The following is a 26,860-nucleotide window of genomic DNA, read 5'->3' on the forward strand; positions in this document are numbered from 1 at the left end:
AGGATGGTGCAGGACACGGGATGATGCGGGACTATGTGGGATGCAGGATGGTGCAGGACACTGGAGGATGCGGGATGATGCGGGGTGCGGGATGATGAGGGATGATATGGGATGTTGTGGGATGATGCGGGGTGTGGGATGATGCAGGATGATACGGGATGATGCGGGGTGTGGGATGATGCAGGATGATGCGGGATGATACGGGATGATACGGGATGATGCGGGATGATGCGGAGTGCGGGACGATGCAGGATGATACGGGATGTTGTGGGATGATGCAGGATGATGTGGGGTGCAGGACGATGCAGGATGATACGGGATGTTGTGGGATGATGCGGGATGGGGGATGATGCGGGGTGCAGGAGCACTAGATGGCAGACTCACCCCGCGCAGCACTGCAGCCCTGCACACGCATGGGGCCAACATCCAACCCCCCAGCAGATCCGCAGGCAGAGCCCAGGAAATCCGGGGGCCGCAGCTGGTGCCCCAGCCCGTGCCCCGGCACCGGCAGGCCGGGGCGGGTTGTGGGTGCCACCACGGGCCTGGCCGTGTCCTGGGCACGGCGCTGCCCCCGGGCCCTGCGGGGTGCGGGGGCTGCCGTGGAGCTCCACGCTCGGGAACCCCCGGGAGCAGTCGCTGGGCGAACGGCCCCGGATGGCATCGTGCGGGCAGGTCGGGCTGGGCAGCCCCTGGCTGCTGGCGGTCGGCCGAGCTGCCAGGGCAGAACGGCTGTGGGGGGGACCCCGCAGGACCCCAGCGTGAGGTGGGGGCAGGTGGGATCTCCAGGCTCAGCAGCTGGGACAGCCGGTGCCACAGGCTTGGGGGGGGCTGGTGGCCACGGCGCTGGCCCGGCATCGACTCCAGCAGAGCTGGCACGTGGCCGAGGCGAGGTCGGGTTGGCCACCGGCCTCGGGCACCTCTGCAGCTGGGCGCCCTGGGAGCCGGGGCTGCGGCTGTGCCCACGGCTTCACGCCGGGTCCGGCTCAGCCCCACACTGTCCCACGGGCTGTCCCCACACTGGGACTCTGTCCCCAGCACCAGAGGACGTGTCCTTCCCTTGCTGCACAGGGCTGCTGCAGCGCTCCCCACTCCCGCACCCCAGAGGCACCAGCAGCAGCACGTCCCCAGGCTCCTGCCCCGGCCCCACAGCTTTGCTGGCACAACGTGGGGCCGGCGTGGGCACTCGCTGGGTCACGAAGGAGTTAAGGCGCCCGGGGCTGGTCTTCGGGGAAGGAGCAGCCTCTCCTCCCCTCTTCACATCTGGATTCAATAAGGGCTGTGAGAGGCCGGAGCATTCCAGAGCTCTGAGGTGGAGGCTGCACTCTCTGTCGGCCATGGGGCCCTGGCGCTGCCTGCTCCTCCTGCTGCTGCTCGCCGTGGCCGTCCGCGCCCAGCAGCAGCAGTTCATGGAGTACGTGGAGCGGCGCCTCACCCTCCTGGAGGTAGGGACCCATGTCTTCACCCCACTTCGCCCCACCACGGGGCTCCCAGGCCCTTCCTCGCCAGCGGGGCTGGGAGCAGGCCTGGGGCGAGGAGCCAGGATGGGGACAGAGCAGAGCTGGCGTGGGGGGCCCCGACCCCCCTGCCGGGGCCCAGCACGAGCATCGCAGGCGCGGGAGCGCGACGGGCGTGGGAGCCCTGTGGGACAGATGGATCGGGGGAGCAGGGGCATCGCGGGGGTGGGGGCATTGGGGGTGCAGGAGCATCGGGGGAGCGGGAGCGTCCCGGGTCTGGGAACATCGTGGGTGCGGGACCTTCCCGGGTCTGGGAGCTTCGTGGGTGCGGGACCTTCCCGGGTCTGGGAGCTTCGTGGGTGCGGGAGCGTGGCAGGATGGGACCCAGGGGCACGAGCACCAGGGTTGCAGTGCCGTGGGGCCCCAGGGGCTCCCACAGCACGGGCAGTGGAACAGCTGCCGTGGACGGGCTGTGAAGTGCGGAGACCGTGGTGTCCCCTTGTCTGTCCCAGGAGAGGATCTCACAGTGGCACGACCAGAGCAGCCGCTACTCCACAGAGCTGCGGGACTTCAAGAACCAGGTGCTGGGGATGCTTGAGACGGCAGAGAAGGAGCGGGAGGCGATGCGGTCGGAGGCAGAGAGCGCAGCGGTGCGCGTGGACCGGCTGGAGCGTGAGGTGGACTACCTGGAGACGCAGAACCCCGCACCACCCTGCGTGGAGGTGGACGAGACACTGATGGAGAAGCAGGTGGCCACAGCCAAGCAGAGGAAGAATGAGAAATACACCAAGCTGACAGGTGAGGGGCTGCCGCGGCTCCCTGGGGAGACAGTCCCGGGCGTGGGGTTACCCCAGACCTTCCCCGCCCACCCAGGCCCAAGTGTCCCCCAGCCATGCACCATGGCATCACGTCCCAGCAGGGCACCGCTCAGGTGTCTCTGGCACAAAATCTTGCATCCCCGCAGCTGCCTGGGAGCTGCACCCGAGCCCCAGGCCAGAGCCTCGGGCTTCTCCAAAGCCCCTGGGGCAGGGCTGGGGTGAGGGTGGCCTCTGCTGCCCATGGCAGAGGTGCACCAGGGAGCTTCACTGCAACCTCTTCAGCGTGTTTGCCAGGCAGTTGCCTGAGGGCTGGGGTGGGACGCAGTGGGTGACTCGGGCGTGGGGGGGAGCTGTCCTCGCTGCAGGACCCGGTGGCTTCCAGGCTTTCACGGCTGCCCCACTCTTGCAGACTGCAGCGACACCATTGCGAGTGTCAGAGCCATGAAGATCCTGAAGCGCTTCGGCAGCACCTCGGGGCTCTGGACCAAGGATGCCGCAGGGAACTCTGAGAAGATCTATGTCTTTGATGGCACTGCCAACGACACGGTGTACGTCTTCCCCCGCATGCGGGAGTTCACCCTCTTCTCTGCCACCCGCAAGGCCACCCGCATCAAGCTGCCCTACCCCTGGGTGGGCACCGGGCACCTTGTCTATGATGGACACCTCTACTACATCCGCCAGCAGGGCCCCTTCCAGGTGATCAAGTTCAACCTGGCCAACAAGACGGTGGTGGACAGTTCAGTGTTCCCGGCCGAGGAGCAGATCCCTGTCTTTGGGCTCTCCCCCTTCACCTACATCGAGGTGGCGGCGGATGAGGAAGGGCTCTGGGCCATCTACGCCACCAAGGAGGACGAGAAGAACCTGTGCTTGGCTAAGCTGGACCCCTCCTCCCTGGACATCGAGCAGATGTGGGACACGCCGTGCCCACGAGAGAACGCCGAGGGTGCCTTCGTGGTGTGTGGGGCACTGCACGTGGTCTACAACACCCGCCTGCCCAGCCGCTCCCGCGTGCAGTGCGTCTTCGACGTCAGCGGCACGCTGGCCCCCGAGGACGCCTCCCTCGTCTACTTCCCCAAGCGCTACGGGTCCCACTCCAGCATGAAGTACAACCCCCGGGAGAGGCAGGTCTACGCCTGGGACGACGGCTACCAGATCATCTATCGCATGGAGATGAAGAAGAAGCTGGAGGTCTGAGGGGCCACGTCAGGGCACCCCCGCACGTCCGGCCACCCGGCCCCGGCCAGCGCGGCTCTGCCCATCCCACCCCCCGGGGCACAGCCAGCCCCGGCACGGGACGGCACCTCTGCCCCATCTCCCATCACTGTGAAACGACGAAATGCTGGATCCCTGCCCCGGCCTCCCTTCACCCACCGGCACCAGGCGCCCCTGCCCAGGACCGCCCTGCAGAAACCGGGACTAATTTAACGAGATTTTCCTCTCTGTGATATAATGAATAAATACTATGCAGCGAGCTGCAGCCACCTGCTTGGGGGGAGCACGGGGCGATGGGGCCAGGCTGCCAGAGCTGCGAGCTCCATGTTGCCCCTGAGTCACCCCAAAAGACACTTCCCAAGGGTGGGGTGTCCGTGCGGGGCTGGCCAGAGCAGCCAGCACAGACAGCTCCTGGGATCAGGGGTCTGGGCAGAGGGGCCGGGTCGGGGCCTTGGGCTGGGGCTTTGTGCAGGGATTTAGCCTGGGGCTTCGGGCAGGCTCCTGCTGCAGCAAGGGGACCCCCGAGCCTGGCCAGGGCCAGCCTGTTTTACATGTACAAAACCATGAGCAAAAAGCAAAATCCTTTAATCTGAGAGGACAACTGGAGATTTTCCTTGCATGCTGGGGAGGTGCCCTGCCCAGCAGGCACCAGATGTTGCTGATTTTCCAAGTTCACTTCTGATGAAGCACAGTCATCTTCCCCCTGCAGCCACAGGATTGCCACAAACTCTTTACGTAAGGCCCTGGGTTCCCCGAGCCCCTTCCTGTCCCTGTTCCGCCAGCGCCGGGTCCCCGCAGGGCCCCACAGCGGCAGTGCCCCACGGGAGATGGGGCAGGACTGGGCAGGCGCTGGGAGCCCCTCCGGAGGCAGCTCTGGCCCTGCCAGGGCTTAGGACCCCCGTCCCCGAGGCGGGGGCTGGGGTCTGCTGGGCACAGGCACAGCCCCCCCATGGCCACCACGTCCTTCCAGTCCCCACCACGTTGCCCAGTGGCTACCACCCCCCACACTGCCACTGGCACCACACCCCTGGGGGGTGCAAGACTTGGCCCAGTTCTGGCCAGAGAAGCCACGGACCGCCCCGAAACCTGGGCGTGCTGCGATTTGTTCCTGTCACAGTGTCCTGAGAGCACAGAGGATGAGTTACGAGCATCCCTTTTTTCCCACCGGACATGAATTCTGGGGACAAGCGCTGAACACGTGAAGCCATGAGCTGGGCTGGCCAGGCGAGGGTCACATCCTGCCACTGCTGGCCCAGAGCCCCCCCAGGGTGAGAGGCCACGGAGCTGCCGGGCACCCCGGGGAGGTGCTGGCCCCACGGGGAGCACCGCTGCCACGCACCTGGGGGGCTCCCAGGGCCATGGCACAGCCAGGCCCCCCCCATATCGCCATAAAGCCAGGCATTCGGCATCGCTCCGCACCCACCTCGAGGAAAGCTGTCCCGTGATGTGGAGGTGACTTGGTATTTGCTTCAAGTTCTTCTGTATTATAATTAAAATATCTTTTGGTTGCATGAGAGAAACGCTTAAATACACACTTTGACTGTAATTGGATGGTGCTGAAAGTTCAACACACGGTGCAAGTCAAGCAGAAAAATTGTCCAAGTATGAAGGACTTTGTGAACTGTCAAGTTAATTTATAGCCCTCTTCAAGATCAATAACTATGGTAGCAGAAATATAATTTTCAGAAATTGCACAGTTGTAAATAATTATGCCAATGATTTCTCTAGGTTGAATTAAAGTTGATGGGGCAGTAACGGTTCTGCTCTAGAAAGCACCTTCTAACCTGAAACAAGCCCTGCAGAATCTGACACTCTCTCCCCTGAGACACCGGTGCTTGCCTTGGTGTGAGCGGGACGGGGGGACAGGCGCTGGCAGCAGTCACCAGAGTCCTGCCTGGGCTGAGCGTCACGTGTTCATCAAGTATTTTAATCTCTTTAGAAAATCTGGCTCATTAGGCTTCATCTTGCGGTGGCAGGAGGGTTAGGAAGCCCACACTGCTGGGCTGCTGGCTGTTGCTGCTCGGGTGCCCCACGGGAGCCCCAGGCCGGGAGCTCGGCAAAGCTCAGCCCATCCAGAACATGTGGGCGTTCCGTCTACGAGAGCTGAGACCCTCTGTTCTCCCGCTGCCGGAGAACTGCTTCTGGAACAGAAGGAAAACAGATTTCTTCCTACGTGGGCTGCCCAAGAGGCGCAGCCCCCTCCAGCTCGGGGTCAGCCCTGGCTCACGTCCCTGCAAGCAGTGGTGGGGGGTCTCTCGCTGCACCCCGAGATGCTGCCGCCTGTGCCGGCGGGACGTGTCCCACGGATTGGGGCGGGGAAGCGGGGGGACCAGGAGCATCCGTCATCTCTCCTTTGGGACACATTTTCTAACAGGGGAAATTGCTGGGATGAGGGTGGGCGGGGGGATCTGCTGCCACCCCACAAAGCCCCAGCGTGACAAGCGCCTACGGTAACCACACACTCACGTGGGATTTGTTTTGTACAAACACTTTGGGGATGAGAAGCAAAACGGAAAAATAATTGCAGAGCCTGATCGGCTTATAAAGCTCAGCACTTATCTAGCACTCCACATCTTCAAAGTACTTCAAGAAACATCAACTAATTAATCCTTGGAATAACCTCCATAAAGCAGAACAGCATTATCTTCATTTGCTGACAAACACTTAGACAAAAATCACGTTTGATCATTAGAAGCGGTTCAACTCCGAGCTGGCTGAAGGCAGCTTGGTCGAAGAGCGTCAGCGCCCTCGCCGTGGTCCCGGCCGGCCGGGGGGTGCCCAGGGGGGCCGAGCAACCCCCAGTCAGACCCTGGTTCCCGCAGGCAGCTCCCGCCCCGGGAAGGAAACCGAAACGTGGGTGCGGGTAGCGGGACCGTGGGCGCTCATCGTGCTCAGGGCTTGTCCCCAGCAGCCTCCCAGGACAGGGTCGGCCCCGCTCGATCCCGCCGGAGACAAGTCTCCGCCACCACCCGGCTTGACCGGCGCCGGTTCTCCTGCCCAATAAATCGCAGAAGAGAGAGTTACTCACGAAAGAGCAAAGCAGCAGATCCAGGGACAGGCTTTTGTATTTACCGTGGGATGGAAATGTGCTCCTGCTCTCCCGCCAGCTGCAGGCTCCTGCCCGATCCCTCTGGCACCCTCAGGCACCCCCCAGGATTTGCTGCTTGCAAACACAAGAGTTCATCTCCTGCTAGGGTGCACTGATTTCTTTTTTTCTTGTTTAAATATTGATCGAACCCATTAGGAGAGAGCAAAGGCTGTGCCACAGCTGGTGGGACTCTCAGGGCCCTGAGTGCCCTCATGGGTGTTGATTGCCCCCCCAGCCCCACCCAGGGCTGCACCTGCCCCCCCCGCCCCCGCACCCCCTGGCCATCCCCTCGGCCCCACCGGCTGCCTCGGGTCCCTCTGCCCCTTGTGAAATTGGGTTTTGTGGCTTTTGTGGCTGCTCCGGGTTGCTCTGCACAGCCCAGGTCTCTGCTCTCCCAGCCACTCCCTCCGGACTAAGAGATTTTCAGGCAAATGAAGCCTTGGCTTCAAGGGGACGGGTGGCAGAGACTCCCCGTGTGGCCGTGGGCAGGCTGCCTGCAGCCGGGGGGGCAGCCAGACCCTCTCCCCCGCGGGGGGTTGTTACAAACCCCCTTCCCGAGCGCCCGGCCCCGTCCAGCGGTTCCAGCTGCCTGGGGGAGGTGGCCCTGGGACAAGGGCTGCCCCCGCCCCGTGTCCCACGCCCGGGGCTGTGGACCTGGTCGCCCGTGGGCCGCAGCTCGAGGTGGCCCGTGGGCCTGTGCCCCAGCCCCCGGGCGCAGGGAGCAGAGCCCCTCCTCAGCCGCAGAGCTTCACAGCCAGGTTATCGCTCCCCTTAATGAGGGGTTAGTGGAAAATATGTTAATGTGACTGCTCCAGTGAAGTCACCGCTTTCCTCTGAGTCTGCAGCTTCTTGTACTTTAATTGCCAAATATTTTATCTCTTTAAAGAAGAGCCTCGGTAAGTAATAATCCCTTTCATCTCTGCTCCTCTTGAAAAATACTTCTCTTTGGAAGGCAATCTGATAAGGTAAATTGAGAAGTTATGTTAACAGTAGGAAAGAGAAAACAAGATCTGGCTAATTTTTTCCCCTTTGTCTAATTCTCAAGGATATTGGCTTTTTTTTTTCCTCCCTGCCTCTTTTCCAGCTCACAGGAGATACTGATAGTGACATGGTTCTGCGTGTAGTATTAGAAACAAGGGAACTAAAATTAAAAGTAGGCAAGTTAAACAAGTGTATTATAAAGATGCTATTGTATTGAAACAAGAAGGGGGGGATAATTTCTCCATTTAATACTTTCTTAATGGCTGGTTGGCAAGAATAATCACAGGCTTTTAATTTCAAATAGGTATTTCTGCCCACGTAACATCTGGTTGAGGTCTAACTCATCACACAGGAATTGGGAGGCAACAAAGTACTCTATCCAGGACTTCGCTGCAGAAGTGGGAGGATGCTGGAGCTTGAGAAGATCTCAGACATGCTAAGAGGAACACAAAATGGTGGCAGCTTGCTTACAGTCCTTCACACTTTCTAACAAAAATGTAGAATAAGCAAAACCAAACTCACTAGAAATGTCTGCTTGGAGCTTTGTTGCAGAGAGGGAGAGCTCGGGCCTGTGGCTTCATGTCAGCGTGGGCTGGAGCTAAATCCACCTTGGCTGAGCGCTGCTCAGTCCAGCCAGATGTGCGGGCACGGGGGTCAGCCGGCCGTTGCTTTCCGAAATGGAGATAGTCTCCTTCCTCTGGAAGTGGGATACTCCAGTTACTATCAGGGATTTAAGTGTGTGCTTAATCACAGCTCTGTGCTACTTCTGATTTCTGCACCGTCAGTGAGCTCGGGGACCTACAAGGCAGTTTTGTGGCTTTGGGGACAGGAGCGCCCCGGGAGCGGGGGTTCGGTGGGGGGTCTGCAGGGAGGGGAGCCACAGGGTGCTGGGGGGAGGCTTTCCTGGGGCGCTCGCCCATCCGCAGGGATGACCCTCGCCTGCAGCGCGGGCCGGTCCAACCGGGGCTGCTCAGCCTGGCGGGCAGCGTCCCTGGGGGTCCCCTCGTCCGCGGCCACCTCGGCCTGGGGGAGACGCGGGTGCTGAGGTTTGAGGATGAGCACATGGGGCCACCGCTGTGTTTGCCTGAGTTCAGCTTGTCCCCACTTTCCCCAGACCTGCCCCTCCTCTTCAAACACCCAGCCTGGCTCCTGCCGTACCCGCCGTGGCACAGAGCTGCCCCTTTTCCCCACGCCTCCCACCGCCAGCCCCCCCCAAACCCTCCACAGCACTCGCACCCCCCTGCACTCTTGTCTTTGCGTGTGCTGTGTTGGAGGAGGTGTGCTGCAGCTCAGAGGAAGGGACAGAAACTGAAATTTCTTTTTAAAAGGTGGATTCTGCAGAATGATGGGGTCCCTGCAGAGCTGGCTTCCCGCGGGCCCCAGCCAGCCTGGGTGCTGGAGGTGCCCGGGCTCCTCTCATCCTTCCAGCGCTGGGGTGTCTGCTCCTTCCTTTCCTCTTGACAGGAAGTTTAAAAATAAAGTCTTTGAATTCAGAGCTCACAACCCTGTCAAAGGAGCTGTCGTTTGTGACACACAGAGTTTCATTATTTTCTGGACAGTTACATTTACTAAAAGAATTTGCAGTTATTTCATTACTTTGATCAAGATGGATTACTCTGTGCACTGCTCCCATTTGCGGTAATATATCTGTCTCCAGCCAACAAGGATATCGCTGACACGAGGAAGACCCACGCAGGCAGCTCACACCATCCCAGGGATTTCACGCATCCTGTAGTCTACATGATTTCATTAGGATTTTCTTTGGGTTGTTGTTATTACTAATGCTATTATTGTGAAAGTTGTTTCCTGAGGACAGAAAAATACTAGCTCAGCTATTCAGCTAAGCAGTTCTTTAATTTCTTTCCTCTCTGAAAATCAGCTCCCCAGAGCCTTTCTGGAATAGATCTGAATTTCCTACTTAGGCCATCCTCCTCAGGCCAAAAAGCTGAGGGATGCTGTGTTCTCCCTGCGCAAAGGAGGGCTTGGGTTTCCCTCCCCAGCGCTCTGCCCCAGCACTGGCTGCAACCTGGGGGTCGTGGGCTGGCTCCAAGAAACACAAGATAAAGTTTTGCTCTATTGCCTCCAACTCCCTCACCCCTGGTTGAGGCTCATTAAAACACTGAGTTTGGGGTCCCCAGCCCCCCTCATCTTCCCCTTGGTCAGCCGGAGAGGGATGAGGGGTGCAGGCAGGGACAGGGGTGCTGCTCTGCCCGGGGGCTCCAGCACAGCCAGCATCCACAGCTGCACCAGTGCTGGGGTGGCACGAGGAGGGGGGCACTGGGGGGCCAGAGCAGCGGCCCCCCCCGTGCAGCACCCCCGGCTGTGCTCGTGCAGAGGCAGTGTCCTTCTGCTGCAGGTGTCTGACAACCTGGAGGGGATATAACCATGGTAACAGTGATTATTACAGAAAATTGCTGCCCTTACTACAGAGATAGGGTCAAAACAAACAGAAATTTCCAATTTTTCTGTTTCTAAAATACAGAAGTGTGTTACTGGCTCACTAATTGCTCAGTTAAATGTATTTCTCCAAAATTACCTACTAACTCTTGTAAATGAATATGATGCAAAGATTAGCGCTTCCATGGAATTGCTCAGGCAAGGAAAAATGGAAGGTCTGATTAGTTCCGTGAGGCAAAGCCAGCAGAGGAGCATCTGTCCCCACCCCAGACCCCCCGCCAGCACCCACAGACACGCGGGCCCCCACACCAGACCCCCCGCCAGCACCCACAGACACGCGGGCCCCCACACCAGACCCCCCGCCAGCACCCACAGACACGGGGGTCCCTGCTGCATCCCCAGTTCTGCTCCCGGGGGACACTTGGTGGTCCCGTGGATCCACCAGCTCCCCAAAGTGGCGTGCTTCGCTCTCATCCCTCGCCAAGAAGCAGTGCTCAGAGGCTCAACAGCTCTGAACTCCAGCTCTAAACTTTCCGCGGCTGCAGAGAGATTTCAGCGTTGATTTAGAGCAACCAACGGCGCGTTTCGGACTGCCCGGCCGCGGGCTGGCCGAGGAGGACGGGGCTGTGAGCGAGCAGGGGTGGGTGCTGCTGCGGGGGACAGCCCTGTGCCCGGGGTGCCCGGGCAGGCTCCGGGAGCCGTGGGGTGGGGGCCCCTCCTCGGCACAGAGCCCCCGGCTGGGCAGCGGTGGTGGCCGGAGCCCCCCAGCCAGCGATGTGGCAGGGGGGGTCCTGCAGGGACAGCGGGGCAGACAGGCAAACTGAGTGGGAAAGCAAGATTCTTAATACATAATTAGACACGCCACTAAGGGCAGAAATGAGAAGAAATAAATGTTAATCCAATTATTAATTTACAATGGAAATCCAGTCCCTGACCTCCAGGTAGCTGCTCCTTGCCAAGTGTTGGAGTCCAGCCCATGACTTTTACAGTCCTTCTCGTCTTTTCGCTTTCATTCCCTTTTAACCAAAAATTGCTTCAAGCCTTGCAACCTGGAGGACTCTTAACAGCCAAACACACAGGCCACAGACCAGAGCTATGCTTTGTAACTGGCTCCTGCAGAAGATTGCTTCTCACAGCTTTGTTCTAAATTGCCAATTCTTCCTCGACTACAGTTTTGCAGGAAAGCAGGGTTTTAAATGAAAAGCTGTTTTCCCCAACTGAGCCACCTCCAATGTCAGTGTCGTCTGCCATCTCCTGCTTCCTTCCATTCCCGATCCAAGCTTGCCTCAGAAATGTTCAGCTTGTTATAGAAAAAATGGAGAAAGAAGTGTAATTTGATCAGTACCAATAATCCCATGAAATTTTACACGGCTGGGGTGCAGTGTCATCATGCCGTGTGCTGACTGCGCAATATCCCCTTGTGATGTTCAGCTGTATGGAGGCAAACCAGGCAATCATGTGCCACTGATTTGCATTGCCCGCTCTTTCATTTTTCCCTTGATTACAAGAGCCACTTTCACAGGCTCAGAGAAACTTACAATTTTAGGAAATAATTATTTTCATTGCATCATCCACTCTATTCCTGCTGCTGGGAACTCCTGCTTTGGAATGACATTGGACACTCCCTTCGTGCAGCAGCATCCAAGAACCCCGGGGGTGGCACGGGCCTCACTGGTGGCGTCGCCCTGGAGGGATGAGCTTGGAGGGACCCTCTCCCACGCCAGCACCAGCCCATTTATCTGGAATACAGACAACGCTGGCGCCTGTTTGCACGATGCCGTTTAGCAGCTTGGTGATTCTTTCCTGTTGAGCGTGCAGGAGGGAGAAGCGCTGCCCTCCCACCGGCCCAGGCAGGGCACAGCGCGAATCCACAAACCTGTTTCGGGTCCGAGTCTGCAGAGACGAGCCCTTTCTGCCGGTTCACCCCCCGCTGGGTTTGGGGTGTGTGCCGCGGCTTGGGGGGGCTGTGTGTGTGCGCAGGGGCCTGAGGGAGCTGGGTCCCACTCCCGGTCGGCACGCGGGCAGTCCCGAGGCACCACGGCTGCTCCAGCCCTGCATCTCAGCGCCACGGGCACCCGAGGAGGAGAATCCTCTGCATCCAGCACCCCGGGGCTGCAGCACCCTCCCTCCTGCTCAGCCCTGGAGCGGGACCCCGCTGACATGAGGAAGGAGGGGAAAATTCCCTGTTAAACTCACAGCACAAGGACCAGGGCAGCACATCCCTGGGGAGGGAGGGAGATGGGCAGAGCGGCTCGGCCCCCCTCCAGACCGCACACAGCATGCAGCAATTAGAGGTTCATTCGATAAAGCTGAGGTTACGCAACAGGCAGAAGGGTCCTCCTGGTTTCTGTAACTATTATGTCCTAGAAAAACTGCATTAACTCATCTCTGGCAGGCAGGGGCCGTACCCAGGGCTGTGCCTGGTGCAGCAGCCTGCGGAGCAGACGTGCTTAGAGGGTGTGCGCTGTGCACCGGTGTGCTGCGTGGAGCTGGCCAGGGGTCCTGTGGCACAGACCTGTGGGGCCTGCGGGACCAGAGACCCCGAGGGGCCGGTGCAGAGAGTGGGGGAGATGGGGGAGGGAGCATCCATGGCTCAGGGCTGAGGGGCGGGCAGGGTGGTCTCGAGTGTCAGGAGGAAATCAGCAGAGCAATTAGCAAAATCCTCCTTCATTTATGTAAGCTATCCAAGAGTAACGCCAGCAAACGGACTTAATTAAAAAAGTACTGCTCTTCCACTCCGTCCCTCATGGCATCGAAGGAACCCTCATCTTCTAAGGCAATTTGAAATGGAGAGGGATGTGCAGTTGCTAATGGGAGATTAGGAGAAAATCTTCCACTTTGCAAGCAATTAACAATCCAGAGAGTATTTACATAAGTGAATTTGATGGCTGGGTCACCGCTTTGCTACGGGACGTTCCCCTGCCCGGCTGGGGTCCGGCAGTGCCCCCGCAAAGACCCGACGTCCCCCCGGCCCCCGGCTGCCGCACGCCCCGTCCCCGGGGCCGCCGGCCTGGGGGCGCAGCCCCGAACCCCCCCCCCCCCCGCCCACGGCCACGGCCGCGGGGACCTCGGCGCGGCTGGCACCGCCTCTCCACGCTTGCGGCGGTTCTTTCCGATGCCGCAGGTTACCACTCTGCGCTTGGGTTTGGTGCTGGCTGTTCCCACGGCAACGGAACATGCTCTGGATTTGCCTTGACCCATCTAAGGTGCTTTATTAGCTTTAATGAGCTGCATTTTTAATAGCAGCCTGCACTGGGGTTTTGAAATCTGTGTGCCTTAAATTCCATGTTTTTAATTACAAATGACATGGGAACATAAAATATGTAATTATATATGCATAACTAAAGCACTGTCTTAAAATATACACACACACACACACACACACACACACACACACACACACACACATTTAAAGCTGTAAAATATAATTACAAATTATCTTTGAGAAAAGTCCAGGGGAAAAAAAATATTTTCTTGAACAATCAAGTAGCGTTGCCACTGAAGGCTGACTGCAGAGGTTTGTAAGCCAAGCAGAGCTACCAGGATGCCTCTGGCACTTGGACAGAGAGCCAGATTTTCTAAGCAAAGAGGAGCCAAACTCCACTTCTCCCGGGCTCACCTGCAGCACTGGCCTCTTGCCGACCCTGATTTTGGGATGGTGCTCAGACCTGCAAAAAAAAGCAGGCTATGTTACCTTGTGTCGCAAAAATGAAGACTACGTATTGTTTGCTGTGGAGAGATTTTAAGAAAGAAACAAACGAAACCACCAGCATGGAAGGAAACCCCACCTCTTCCCAGTGTGCTTGTGGTGGCCGGGTGCTGGGAGCTCTCACGGCTGCGGCTCTGTGTCCTCCAGGAGATGATTGAGAGAGCAAATAACAAAAGTAGAAAAAACGAAGGACAAATAGATAACTGAGATAAGGATCGCGAGGAACAGGGCTGTACTTTTCTCAAATGAGCTATAATTTGCTGTCTAATTTATTACCTCATAAGTGAAGGCAAAAGTATCTGGACTGAAGTTACTTGGACTAAAGACTGAAGCAGGATTGGCGTGTGTATGGGATTGAGTATATGTGATTACATACTCTTTATAGGCTACTCAAAAATTATATGTAAGTAAAAGATTTTGAAAGAAATAGAAAACATTCAAAACAAAGCACAGAAAGCTGCTCTTGCCAGAGAGTTTCTGCTGAGCCCACAGTGGGCACAGGTCAGCCCGAGCAGCCCGTGTGCCTGTCCCCGCCGTCACCTCTGGAGCGGCTGCTGCTCCCCCCGTCAGAGGCACCCGCTGGGTGATCCAGGGGCACGAACGTCCCCGGGGCACGGAACGTCCCCGGAGCCCGGGCGCCTGCCCTGTCTGCTGGGTCCGGCAGCCCAGGGCCTTCGGCGGGGCTGCACAGTTACCCGATTTCTGATCCAGAGCCCTTCCCTCTGGATCCTGGCATCCACGTGGAGTCTGCGAGTCTTGTTCAGATTTGCACAGAAATTTCCTATAGAATAAGCGATCCCAAACTGTAAGAGGTGGGACCACATAGCCGACCTCAATATCGCAGCTGTGACGCCAACCTCAGTATGGCAGCTGTGACGTACACGAGCATTCAATATCAGCATCAAGTTTAAATGTATTTCTTAGGGCTTTTTTTTTCCCTAATATAATTACAGAGCATGTTTATTTATTTCTTAAAACACTGTAAAACCCCATAAAACCCCAGCTGGTTTCTTACTCACTGCCTTTTTTTTTTTTTTTTTTTTTTTTTGTGATTTGCCCATCTGTGAGTAGCATTCCATAATTAGAAATTAAAGGCCACTTTTGAAGAATAGATATAAACTGTTATGACAAGATTCTTCTCTTTGCCAAACCATGCACTGATGATGTATTAAAAAAATCCACACAATAATGTGATCAGCTTGGAAGCCAATATCAGAGAAGAACTCCAGAGGAACCTGTGTATGCTCCTCAACTGAAAAAGCAAAAATGTTCAAAGACACAGGTGTGCACCCCCCCGCAGTGACGCGGGCAGGGAGGGTGGGAGGGAGACGGGGCTCGCCGGGGCCGCGGGCAGCCCTTCCCTGCTGCCGGCAGCGGTGCTGAGCGAGCCGGCTGATGCACAGCAGGACAGAGTTGGGGTTCAACTTTGGACCGAACTCTGCTCACAGCAATGCAGTCGCCCTCCCGCCTTCCCGAGCACCAGCCGCACGGGGCCGCTTACTGAGCGGAGCAGCAGAACTGCCCCTTTCTTCCCGGCGATACGTCAGTCAGGGCCAACGCTCTGGGTTTGCTTGCAAAGGCAGCTCTGCGCCAAATGCAGGGAAGGTGGAGGATTTCTGGGAGGCCGGCAGCTGTCTCTGACATTCCCAACAGCACGGCCCCCGGACACCTCGCCGAGCAGCCGACTGCCCGCTATCGTGAATGTTTGGAGGCCGTGGGGCTGCTCGAAGAAGAGACATCAGAGAGACAGCCTGTTACAGAGCTCTGGCACCGGTGAGCACCAGTCACGGCGCTGGGTCACGGTGCTCGGATTCGATAGAACAGCTCTGCAAAAGCTTCAGGCACAGCAAGGCAGCTCCAGGCACGATACACTGCTGCGTGGGCCGACTCCTCAAGCACGCTTGGGAGCAGTTGCCTCCCCGAGCAAGGGCTGCGTCCAGAGCCCCCGGTGACCCTGGGGCAAGGGGCTTCTGCTGCCGGGGGCTGCGGCTCAGCCGGGGCCGTCACCGGGGCGGGAGCAGGCGCTCCCGTCCCCCCCGAGCCTCCTTCACAGTGCAAAGCACAGAGCTTCACCCTGGCTGAAACTCACTTTCCATTGGGTGTTTTTCACTTTTTTCTCATATACCAAGTTATTTTGTTCTCAAACCAGTGGGCAGGCGCTTGCCTGAGACAGTTCCTCAGCCCTCTGACCCCTAGTAATGAGCAGTGCAACGGACCCCCGGGATTTCACTTCTCCCTGTGTCCCCATCAGTAAACTGGCAGTCATGCGGTGGCAGCCCTCACTTCAGCGTCTCTTATTTTTCCTGCAGTCATTGTTCTGTGGCATTGGAGACTGTGAGACTAAAACTAAAAAGAAAGGGGGAAAAAACCCAAAAAAACAAAATACCAAAGAAAAAAAAAAAAAAGGAAAGTCTAGGCATGCTCATGTGTGTTTATTTTGCTTGCAGTCCTCAGACTAGAGTACTCATTTGTGGCTGCTTGCGGGCTTTGCCAGCGCCGGGTCTGCGAGCGGCTCCCTCCCGGCCGGCCCCGGAGCAGCCCCGGGGCCGCGGGGCCGGTGGCATCAGCCCCCCCGCAGCGGGAGCTCGCCTTCGCGGTGAGGTCTGAGGGCACCCGAGTCCCAGGACAGCGAACTCTTCCACCGGGCGTGGCCCTCTGGGGTCCTCCTTATTCTGCCCGGTAATAATTCAAACTTCTCTGTGAGTTACTAATACATAGATAAGAGTGGCATGGAAAGTGAGGAGCAAGAAAGCAAGTTAACTAATCCTAGGATGGCACTTGTGCCAGGCTCAGCTCCTTTTCAAAGTTATAATCCCTCTCTAGATGAAAGGGAAATATTTGATCTTGTACGGTATATCTTGTTTCCATTAGTGTGACCAATCTTCTCGAGTGGCTGCACTGAGGCGATGACAAACACACAATGGTTTGATTATCCCCTCACTGAGGGACATGGCAAAATCTCAGCACTTAAACTGTAAGTGTAGGGGGTTTGAGCCATCTAGGCATGGGTGTTATTCTCTAGCATGAGATCCAGTTTTCCAGCAACGCAAGTGACAGCCAGCATTGAGTGGAAATTGATTATCTGCGTGAAGCAAGGATTAAAAATAGCAGCTTTGTGTCAAACCCCACGTATGTTTTGACTAAATCCTAGATAAAAAGAAGAATGAATAAAAGACAGAGATTATACAGAGAACACTGAAAACCAAGAAGCCAGGATTAAGGAAGAGAAAGATTTGAGTGGGTTAGAGCAATCAGTTTGTCAGGTGCCAGCCCTGCATCCAGCTGGGACGGCAGCAGCTTCTCCTGGGCACGTCTTGTGTTACAGGTGCTTTGGTCTGCAAACCTACAGGAGGCACTTCCAACTCATGGCTTTAAACACCTGAGGCTCAGTTCAGCTCAGGTCAAGGTGCAGGGACCTGTGGTCAGGTTTTGAACCACCCACCACTGTAAGTCAATTATTTTGAATGGTTACAAACTCTTTCCCATCGTAAGACCTGGAGCCTTCCCAGAAAAGCCGGGTTGTCTCGAAAAGGGGTGTCCTTAGGGGCGTCCTTTGGTAGAAGTCTACAGTTCTCCTTGTGCTGGAAAGCAAGTGCAGTTTTATCACCTTTTTGTTTCAATTAACTGTAAGTGCTTGAAATATGTTTCTTCTTCTGTGAGTAGTGCTCAGCACTTCCCCAAGGGATGTGCACTGACTGTCCCAGGACAACCAAGAACCGCAGAGTCGATGGCCTAAGAAGTATCTGCTTCAAATCAGGCCGTCTGCCCTTGCAGTGCCTCACACCATGCAAGGGTCTGTTATTATCACATTTTACAGCACCTGCGCTGTGATTATTGTACCTGTCTAAAATCACGTAACACACAATCACTGCTTTCACGAGAGGAACTATTTCACCAAACAAGGCAAGAGTTACAAATGAAATAATTTTATTGAGTTTCTGCTTCTACATCATGTGGCACATAAAGAGAATTAAGACACAAGGTGTGATGAGGAATTATGTATTTGTCCTTCACTGAACAAAGGATTCATCTTACCCAGAAAAACAATGCAAACAAATACCCTTCTCTGCTAGTCATGATGTTCAGTGAAGGCTGATGCTGTGAAATTTAGGAAAATGGGAACTGAAGTTGACCTGATGTTTGTGGCCAATGTATGCAGTTCTGCCAACCCCATGTGAGGAGAAATGGCTGCCTTGGTAGCAAATTTTGATTTAAGTCCAAAGCAAAATATTTGCATTTACTTAATTTAATTACAGTGGAACAAACAGCACAAATGTATTTATTAACTCAGAGAAAAATCCACGATGAGAATGTGTCCAAAATCTGCAGCTGTCTGATAAAGATTGGCTGTGTTTACACAGCTAGTTCTTGGGATGTTTTAACTTCACTTTTGACCTCTACAGCCAAGGAACCAGCAAAGTTTAATTTTTTCAAAACTTGATCTTCCTCCAGGGTTTGGGCCTTAGAAATTTTTTCATTAAGGAAGTGCTGATAGTTCCAAGAAAAATGTTTGGAAGATTTCTTTTTAGTATTGGTTGTGTTTCTATACTTCCATTTACCCTTTTGTTCACCCTTTATTACTAGGATGATATAAGAAATAAAGATCTAGTGTTCATGCAAGGATGTTCACCTATTTCTGTAACATTTTTCCCTTGTTATGTCTGAACTCCACTTGTGGCAGCGCAGTTCTCTCCACTCCACTCCAGAGAACACGGTGATATGCAGGGGAATGAGCAGCAGCTGCAAAGAGGTCTTAAGAAACAGTTCATGCAAGTAGCCCTGGGGAGATTTCAAATACAGGGAAAAAAAAACAGTTTTTCCCCCCTGAGGAATCAACGGCGTTTTTTATATATGACAAAAAGAATTAGTGATACATACTGCACACACTTCCAGCAGCTCATGAACACTCTACATGAACAGGAAACCTGTGAACACGCTGCTGGACTTGGGCTGACCACGGGAGCAGAGCTGCTCGCAGATCCGACGGAGCCCCGCGCAGCTGCGCTGCTGCTCTCCCGAGCGGGCAGAGGCCACGCAGCTGGGCCGCTCCAGATGTGCCCTCTCCTGCCCGCCTGGGCCTTCTGCAGACACTCAGAGCACCTCTGCACTTGTCCAGCCTTCGTACACGCTAAAAACTGTTTTACATGCTATTTTACAGACTGAACTTCCAGCTCATGTCTCAGTCCACCTTCCTCCTCTGGAAACAGATCCATACAGTAAAAGCCACAAAAAAAAACAGTGCCTTGGGAGACATATTAGACAAAGACATATTTGACCACAAAACGGGTTTCTGCCTTTACTTACACAGGAACAACTAGACTGGAAAGTCTCGCTGCTGCCACTGCCACTCAGCAACAAATTACCGAGACTGTAGGCCAAGTGCAAAAATAACTTGGTTTAGTCCCATTTTACTTGCCGCACTCTGTATCACGGTGTGGGTGGTGGTTTAGGTGAGGGACAGGAACCCTGGCTGTCAAAGCTCGCTGCCCGGCCTTGCCACTGGTGGGAGAAAAAAGAAAGAAAGTCTAAGCAAACAGCAGAGATTGTTTTAAATTCTTCACATCTCTTTACTGCATTGCCTGTCTCCTGTTTTGCAGTATTCTCAGCACATGCTTCAACTTATTGAACGCCCGCGTTTATCCACTCAGAAAGAATTACTGAACAATTTATTTTATTGCTTTGTAAATCAATTCACAATTGTGAGGACTGCTCACAAAAAAAGAAAACCAAACAGTTTCTGTGTGTGCTATGAAGACAAAGTCTGGTCGCAGTTTAGCTTTCTGTTGTTTCCTGGTTTAGTGCTGTTGCCTTTTGGTTTTAGAAATACTGCCTAATTGCAAAACTACTCGAGTCTTTCCAGTTTGGTAGTTTGACTACACAGAAGCTATGTCCACAGTGCCAGAGACATTTTTCAAAGTGAAAATCAGATCAGAGAGTCAGTGGATGTAGCAAATACTTTTTTGCTATACTTATGGGATCATAAATTATTAGTCATCTGCCTTGGGGGCTATTATTATAATTCAAAACCATTACTCCTCATTTTGAGTACTTGCCCATCTCACCATATTGTTTTATTAAATTCAAATGACAAATGATCGACGTGTCCCAGAGGCAACAGGAGGTACAGTACTTCCACGGCTTCATTCCCCCCCACCCTGGATCAATTCCCTCCTCTCCTACATAAGCAGGAACTCTTTGCTGGCTAATATCAGGGCTCTAGCATGTATGAATCTCACTCCCGTGGGTGAAATCTCATTTGGCAAATCAAACTTCACCCTTGTCTTAGCAAAGGCATTTCAAATAAGACATAACTGAGAGCAGGGGATGGCAGCGCGGGGCTCACGGGAAGGCTCAGCCAGGCAAGTGACCATCAGCATCAGCAGTGACACAGGGCCTGGGGCCGGGGCTCCCCGGGGGTGCATCCACCCCTACACCCCGGCTGCTGGGGGCTCCAACCCTGCAGGTACCCGCCGGCGGCGGCTGGTGACCCGCCAGTGATGGCCAGTGACAGTCGGTGACCTGCCGGTGACAGCCGGTGACCCGCCGGTGACAGTCGGTGACAGTCGGTGGGTGACCCGCCGGTGACCCGCCGGTGACAGCCGGTGACCCGCCGGTGACAGTCGGTGAGAGTCGGTGGGTGACCCACCGGTGACAGTCGGTGACAGTCGGTGGGTGACCCGCCGGTGACCCGCTGGTGACAGTCGGTGACAGTCAGTGACCCGCTGGTGACAGTCGGTGACCCGCCGGTGACAGCCGGTGACAGTTGGTGACCCGCCGGTGACAGCCGGTGACAGCCGGTGACCCGCCACCGGGACTGCTGTGCCCGGGACGGCGGCTCACCAGCGCCGGCCCCCCGGGCCAGCCCCACAGAGCACCTTCGTGTTCGCTCGGGGCCAGCTGGCAGCGGCTGCGTCTTGCCGCTCGCTTCACAAGCGTGCGTTCTGATGGTTACAGAGCAGGGGCGGGGAGAGGGTGAAGAATTCAGCCAATTTCCTTCCCCAGAGATGCCAGTCACTGCACAGGTTTGCATTATACAGACTGTATTTCACCAGGGCTGAGCAGAAATTAATGAATGAAGAAGCTGGAAAGGTTGTCCTTCCAAACAGGTTACCTTAAAGTAAGAAAACAGCTTCTTCTATGTTTCTCATGTCAAATATATTTGCTAAAATCCCTGAGGTATCGCTAATATGGACACAACCTCCCCGTGAGAATTACCGATAAAACAGCAGATAAGTAGAAATTACAATAGAAACAGGCTTTTGGCAGAGTCCTCAGCGTGTTCCTTGCACTGTTCTACCTGCAGTTACAATGACAACATTTGCTGCTCCAGACATGTGATGAAAACTCTTCCAAGAGCAGGTTCAAGTGACCAGTGTGTCATGAGGAATCTGGAGATACTTTTCCTTCATTTAATTAGAAAAGGCAAACCATCCATTGTGTGATTAACGGTCAGAAACTAGAAACAGTTCAATGAAAGTCAAACATGCTCAGAAGTATGAAAGAGGCTGCTTTTGCATATCTTTAAAGATAAATGGCTGTTCTTAATTATGGGCATGACTTAGCTCTCAGCAAAGTTACTGGTTTTTATCTGGAGAAATAGTTTAAACAAATAAATGCTCCCATGCTGAATGTCAGAGGGACTTGGCAACATCAAAGACCCATTTTGCATTGCACTGATGCTGCTGCTCTACAATATCAGGCAGAGTTTGTCTTTCATAGATAACAGAGCAAATTCCAATTTTCAGAAGTCCACTTCAAAGTCTGGAAAGCCATTCTGTAATTTTAGATTTCTTTTTATAGACACATCTCTTAACCTGGCTGACGGATGCATTGGAAAATGCAGATGAAACAGTAGTGGGTGGGATGGCTGAAGCACACCTGGGAGGATGAGGCCACGGCAGCGGGACCTCGGGGCTGAAAAATGGGAACAGATTTGTGCTGAGGGCAAGAGTTCACTGTCAGAGAAACTTCAAAATGCAACAGCAAGTGGGATTCTCGTCTGGTTCGCAAACTCTCCTAAATGCCTGTGTGAGGAGGATAGTACTTAGAAGCCTGTAATTAATGACTCATTTGCACATGTTCTCTTTTTAATGATGATGGTCATTAAAGAAGTGCAGTCATTACAGTTTGTTACTCACTGTTGATAAATATGGAGCAACCAGAGACATGAAATGTAAGAGAAGCAAGTTTCCCTAAAGGCTCCAGCAATGAAGGAGAAGAAGGAGCAACGCTGGCTCATGGAGAAAGGGCCCGCGTCATACTGCCAACCCAGAAATGAGGTTTTGGGGAAGTGTTAGCACAGCACTGAGGCTGGCAGAACAGCCCCGATGCTGCTCAGGGTCCTCATGTTGGACAGGCAAGGAACCGTGCCTGCAACGCAGGCGGGGGCTGCTGGCCCGGCCCAGGGAGCACAGCTCCAAAGGCACCAGCATCGTCTGTCCGCCTGTCCATCCCTCACCGCTGCGGCAGGGAGCCAGGGGCCAGGGCTGGTCTGATCTCAGGGTGCAACACACCTCTGGTGACAGCTCTGCTGGTAACTTCACCGGAACCTGTCATTCTGAACTGTAGTCAAAATATGGCGCAAGGCCCTTTTCTTGGCCCGATTTTTTTCAAGGCACACCAGGCAGGACAGTATGCCTGTGGGCTAGTAAAGAAATTCCAGATTGCCCACCCTTTTCTTCACCCACCCGCAGCCGTGAGCTGTGTGCTGAGGGGAGAGGCCAGGACGCAGAGCCGTGGAGCGGCATCAGGCACTGACCAGCTCCGTGCTCCTGCGCTAACAGCTCCAGCCACCCCTTGCTCAATTCATACATTCAGAAAGACAATTCAGTCCTAGCTTTCTTGCTTTCAGTTTAAGATCAAGCACTCAAGCAGGAAAGACACTGATGGACAGCAGAGGCTGTTACTAATCGCTGGAGCAAACAGAGAAGAGCACGAGGATCAACTCGAAAGCAAATGCTCCATTTGCTGGTGCCCGGCTGCAAACGCTCCTGGAGATGAAGATGAACACTCAGAATGTCAGCACAGCCTGGGCTCGTCCCCACGAAGATATAAAAGGGTGAAAAAGGGATGGAGGGTCAGCAGCTTCTCGCCCGGCATCTGCGTTCAAGGGCAGAGGGGCCGGGGGGCCGGAGCTGGCAGGCGGCTCCGCCGCGGCCACAGCCCCCAGCACCCCGCACCCCCGGCCCGGAGCTGAAGGTACAGGGTACAAAGCCCAGACGGCTTTTAAAAAATGCACAAACCCATATGGAAAAGATGATGCAATTACTCGTAACTAAAAAATACCATTTCCTGTTAATTTCTCTCCAGGAGCCTATTGTTTTTCTGTTTATTTTTTTTTTAAGCTGCACTAGGGATTTGCAGACCTAAAACCTAAACGGGCAAATAAATACAGGGACCACTTGCTTGCTGGCTCTGTGCACCAGCTTGTGGCAGAAATACCAGAACAGATGATCAGAGGCCTTTTTTTTCCTTTTCTTTTAAGCAGAGCTCCTGACCTGTGCACTGGGGGGTGAAATGATTCACTTGAGGTTTTTTTTCCAAAGACCTGGGGGCTCAGAATTGGTTTTCAAAGTATATTTTAGAAGGTGAGTCATCTTACATTCTTTCCCTTCTTTCTCTGAGTTTTGTCACAATAATTATGTCTTTTTTTTTTTTTCTATTGATTATCAAAAACTTTACAGGAGACTTTCTTTCCAACTCCCACCTGCATCTGAAATATAGTGTAGTAGAGTCATATAAATTACAAACTGGAGAAGGAACTCCTGCACCTGGGTCGGACATGGCAGCTGGTTTCATGCTGTGAGGTGCTATGGATGATACAGACAATGATAACTGATCTGATAAATGACATATCACTAAGCTTTTATGCTGAAGCTCAGCAGTCGCTGATCCCCAGCTTTCCGTGGCAGTGTGAAATAGCATTTGTCGCCTGCCCGAACGGCTATGGCTCATGTGTACAGTGCCAGTGTTTTAGCACGAATAGGCTCACAAAGCCTGGTACTGCTCACCACCCGAAGGCAGTATTACCATTATACACAAATTGCCCATCAGTTTAATTCTGGTTTGATTTATACCAGTTCTACACTGCTGACCTGGGTGGTTACTCCCAATTTACAGTGGTGCAATAAGAGATCACGAAACACCTCATACAACTGAGTGTGAATTTTTAAATTTCCATTATCTGATATATGTATCTCCACTGCGTCTTAAACTAAAATATTAATTGCCAGGTCTTCCCACTGGGTGTAATCGACTTGGGTCCAGGAAACGAGGATATTCCTCTGACAAACGCTGGCTCTGGAAGGTCCCTAGGGCCACGTTTCATCTGCGATAGAGAAATGCCCACCAAGGGACCCAGCAGTAATGAAAACCGCTGCAGAGCTGTGCCGGGGTGGCTGGCCTCACCTCACACAGCTGCTGCTTGCAAATGCTTGGAGGAAGAAAGAAACCCGCAGAAGAAGCAGACGTGCCTCTGGGATGGGCACGTCTGAACCTCAGAAGCCAACCTGATGCATATGAGCTGGGATAGAGAGCACCAAGCACAAACTGCCTTCTTGTTATAGGAAAGAGTAGATTTCAAAGAAACATAGGGTTTGATGCATACTAATTCAGTCTACTGTGGAGGATCACCGAGCCGGGCATCTGCCTTCCAGTAGAGCTCAGTATCTGAACGTTAAGGAGAAAATATGCTTTTTGTTAAGTACTTAGTCTGTGGCTTTGAGGGAAAATGCCTCCTTAGCCCCAGATACACTGGGAGGTTTTATTGCCTTTATTATAATGTCACTGGCCACAAATGCTGGCTTTCTTTTCATACCTGAAGTGTCAATAGCATGCATGCCATTTTCCACATTTCTCTCCTCCAGAATTTATGAACTAAATCAGGCAAAGCCTGAAGAGCTCTATAGGAGCATGAGAAAATGGAGTGCAAGGAGGAAGACAATGCTAGAGATGGTCAAAATGGTACCCATGCATTTCAGCCCTATTTTATCATCTGGTGCTGCACCAAGTGAATCTTTCTCTGGAGATGCTTAGAGCAATTACATTTGTTCTATTTCCTCTCCCTCAAAGGCTTGGAGATGAGTCAACAGAAAAATCTTTTAGGATGAAAAAACTGAAACTTGAAATAGGCGATATCCCTGGACAATTTGTTCTGCAATCAGAACAGCATTCTCTTTCCTTACTGCTCTCAATCTCTAATTAAAAAAAAAAAAAGAAAAAAGAAAAAAGAAAATGAAAAAACCAGTATGGTAACAGTCACATCTGTAAATACAGCCCCTTTCATTCTTGCGTGCAAGCTCAAGCAGCTATTTTGAGACAATACTGAGATGCTTGCTTTCTAGAATTCACTTCTGGTGAGAAAATTCCCTCAGTTCTTGTCAGAAAATCCCAAGTGAGAGTAGGAGCTCTCTGAAAGGCTCGAACCAGCTCACTCCTGCACAGCACATGCATTAAAAGGAAAGAATAACTCCACGTACCTCTTTGAAGGACTTCTTTACCTCCACTAATGGATGCCAGTGCGCGATGGGCTTGCGTGGGTATGCCAGCATCTCATTCCAGTGGTCTCTGCCCAGTCCTTCAGCATTCACCCCCACACGGCAAACCCCAATAATCTCGTTGTGACCCACTCTGAAGAACGACAGAAAAGCAACACGACTGGTTATCTCTCGCTCAGACGGCCCGTACGCTGCCCGGCTGAGAGTTCTGCCCCGGCGTTATTGGAATGCCACGAGGCGCGGTGCCGGCGAACACGGGCTGTCGTGTCTGCACGAGGACAGTCAGATTGTGTCTGCTCGGGCCAGCACACGCAGACCCCAGCACAGTGAGGCACTGACACGCCAGAAATAGTTATAACAACTCTAAAATGATTGGAACTGCAGATCAGTCCAAACAGAGAATCTGGAAGGACGTGTGATGTAGTGGTGTACAGCAAAAGTAAGTACAAGTTCAGTAACGGGTAATTTCGTACATCAACTGCTGCTCAGAATGAGACCATTTACTTTCTAAAAGAGGATGATGGTTTGCAAAAGAAGCAGATAGCAATGGGGAACACAGTACTCACGCAAGAAAATACTATAAAGCAAAGGACCAGCTTTACTGTACTTAATATTCTAGCAGGCAATTTTCCATAATCATAAATATCAATGACACTTTAACAGTAAATCACTAGAGACAGATTGGTGCCACAGAGCTGTGCAGTTGAGGCCCTGATACTAAGGAAAATGGCTACTGAGCAGGAAAACCTGCAACTGATGGGAAGTTTTCCCCTCCAGCTCTCCAGAGCCTTCCACTTACCGATCATAATCCATGACAGAGATAAGCAGACTGACTTGATCCATGTTCTCTGGGGGAATGTCAAAGATTATTGCTTCATTGTAAGTGGGATTAAGTGTGTTTTTCTTTATGGTGGTTTTCTTCTTTTTCAGTCTTCGCCCATCACAGAGCAAAGACACTTTGACATATGGATCTGGAGAGAAAAAGAGAGGAAAAGGCCTTCTGTTTATGGAGATTTATTTCGTTACCACCACACTATAGGAACAGCATTATCAAAGGATGGACTGTAAGTTACCATGAGCCAAAGGCACCCCTCAAATGTACTTTTAGAAAAAGGGATGTCTGTGTACCAGTTGAATCCACCATTTCTTATACTGGTATGAGGGCTGACATGAGGTTCATGCATGGGACAACCAGTCCTTCAGACTTCTTGGAAGGAAAAATCAGCTGTTTCCACCAGTGTTTCTGCGATAAGGGTTTGCAAGTGTAAGAAGGCCTCATTTCACACCAAGAGCCAACATTCATCAGAACATGCTAATGGGCATTGGGCACTCAGGGTTTCTAGCTTGTATTAATTGCATGGCCACAGACAGCAAACAGAGTGTTTTCTCCAAAGAAAAAACATAATTTTTCAAAATTTGACTAAGAGATCCAAATGTAATGCTGTAATGCAGCATTTTGACAATACAAACAGGCAGAGGGGGTTATTTTACAGTGATCCTTTCCTGCACTCTACCAAAACTATCCAACTGATAACGTAATATAGCAGAGTTACAGTAAGCAGGAGAACTTTGAAACCCATTTTCCCAATGTCAGAGAGCAGCAGAAATAAAAGGTATTAGGGCATCTCTACTTCTCCTGTTTTCTGCTGGCTGTTCATGGCAGAATGCCCTCGAGTTACAAACAGCTCCTGTTTGCTGTAACGGCT

General features: G+C 53.4%; 2 protein-coding genes across 2 annotated transcripts in view; one reads left to right on the forward strand and one right to left on the reverse strand.

The window, feature by feature from the left end:
- Nucleotides 1–1,215: 1,215 nt before the first annotated feature.
- On the forward strand, nucleotides 1,216–5,012 carry OLFML3 (olfactomedin like 3). Its single transcript, XM_032987301.2, has 3 exons — nucleotides 1,216–1,442; nucleotides 1,967–2,252; nucleotides 2,682–5,012. The coding sequence occupies exons 1-3, from the start codon at nucleotides 1,335–1,337 to the stop codon at nucleotides 3,464–3,466; spliced, it is 1,179 nt and encodes a 392-aa protein (XP_032843192.1). The 5' UTR covers nucleotides 1,216–1,334; the 3' UTR covers nucleotides 3,467–5,012.
- A 12,557-nt stretch (nucleotides 5,013–17,569) lies between these two features.
- The window catches only part of SYT6 (synaptotagmin 6), a 39,087-nt gene continuing 29,796 nt past the window's right edge, over nucleotides 17,570–26,860 (reverse strand). Inside the window, exons 5-7 of the mRNA XM_032987293.2 lie at nucleotides 25,954–26,125; nucleotides 25,137–25,287; nucleotides 17,570–19,158 (exon numbers count right to left, since the gene is read on the reverse strand). Coding sequence (XP_032843184.1) covers nucleotides 19,087–19,158; nucleotides 25,137–25,287; nucleotides 25,954–26,125 — 395 coding nt within the window. The 3' untranslated portion in view covers nucleotides 17,570–19,086. The remainder of the gene's footprint in view (nucleotides 19,159–25,136; nucleotides 25,288–25,953; nucleotides 26,126–26,860) is intronic.

Source organism: Tyto alba, unplaced genomic scaffold (genome assembly GCF_018691265.1).
Source record: "Tyto alba isolate M040663 unplaced genomic scaffold, T.alba_DEE_v4.0 Super-Scaffold_30, whole genome shotgun sequence".
Taxonomy (NCBI): Eukaryota; Metazoa; Chordata; class Aves; order Strigiformes; family Tytonidae; genus Tyto; species Tyto alba.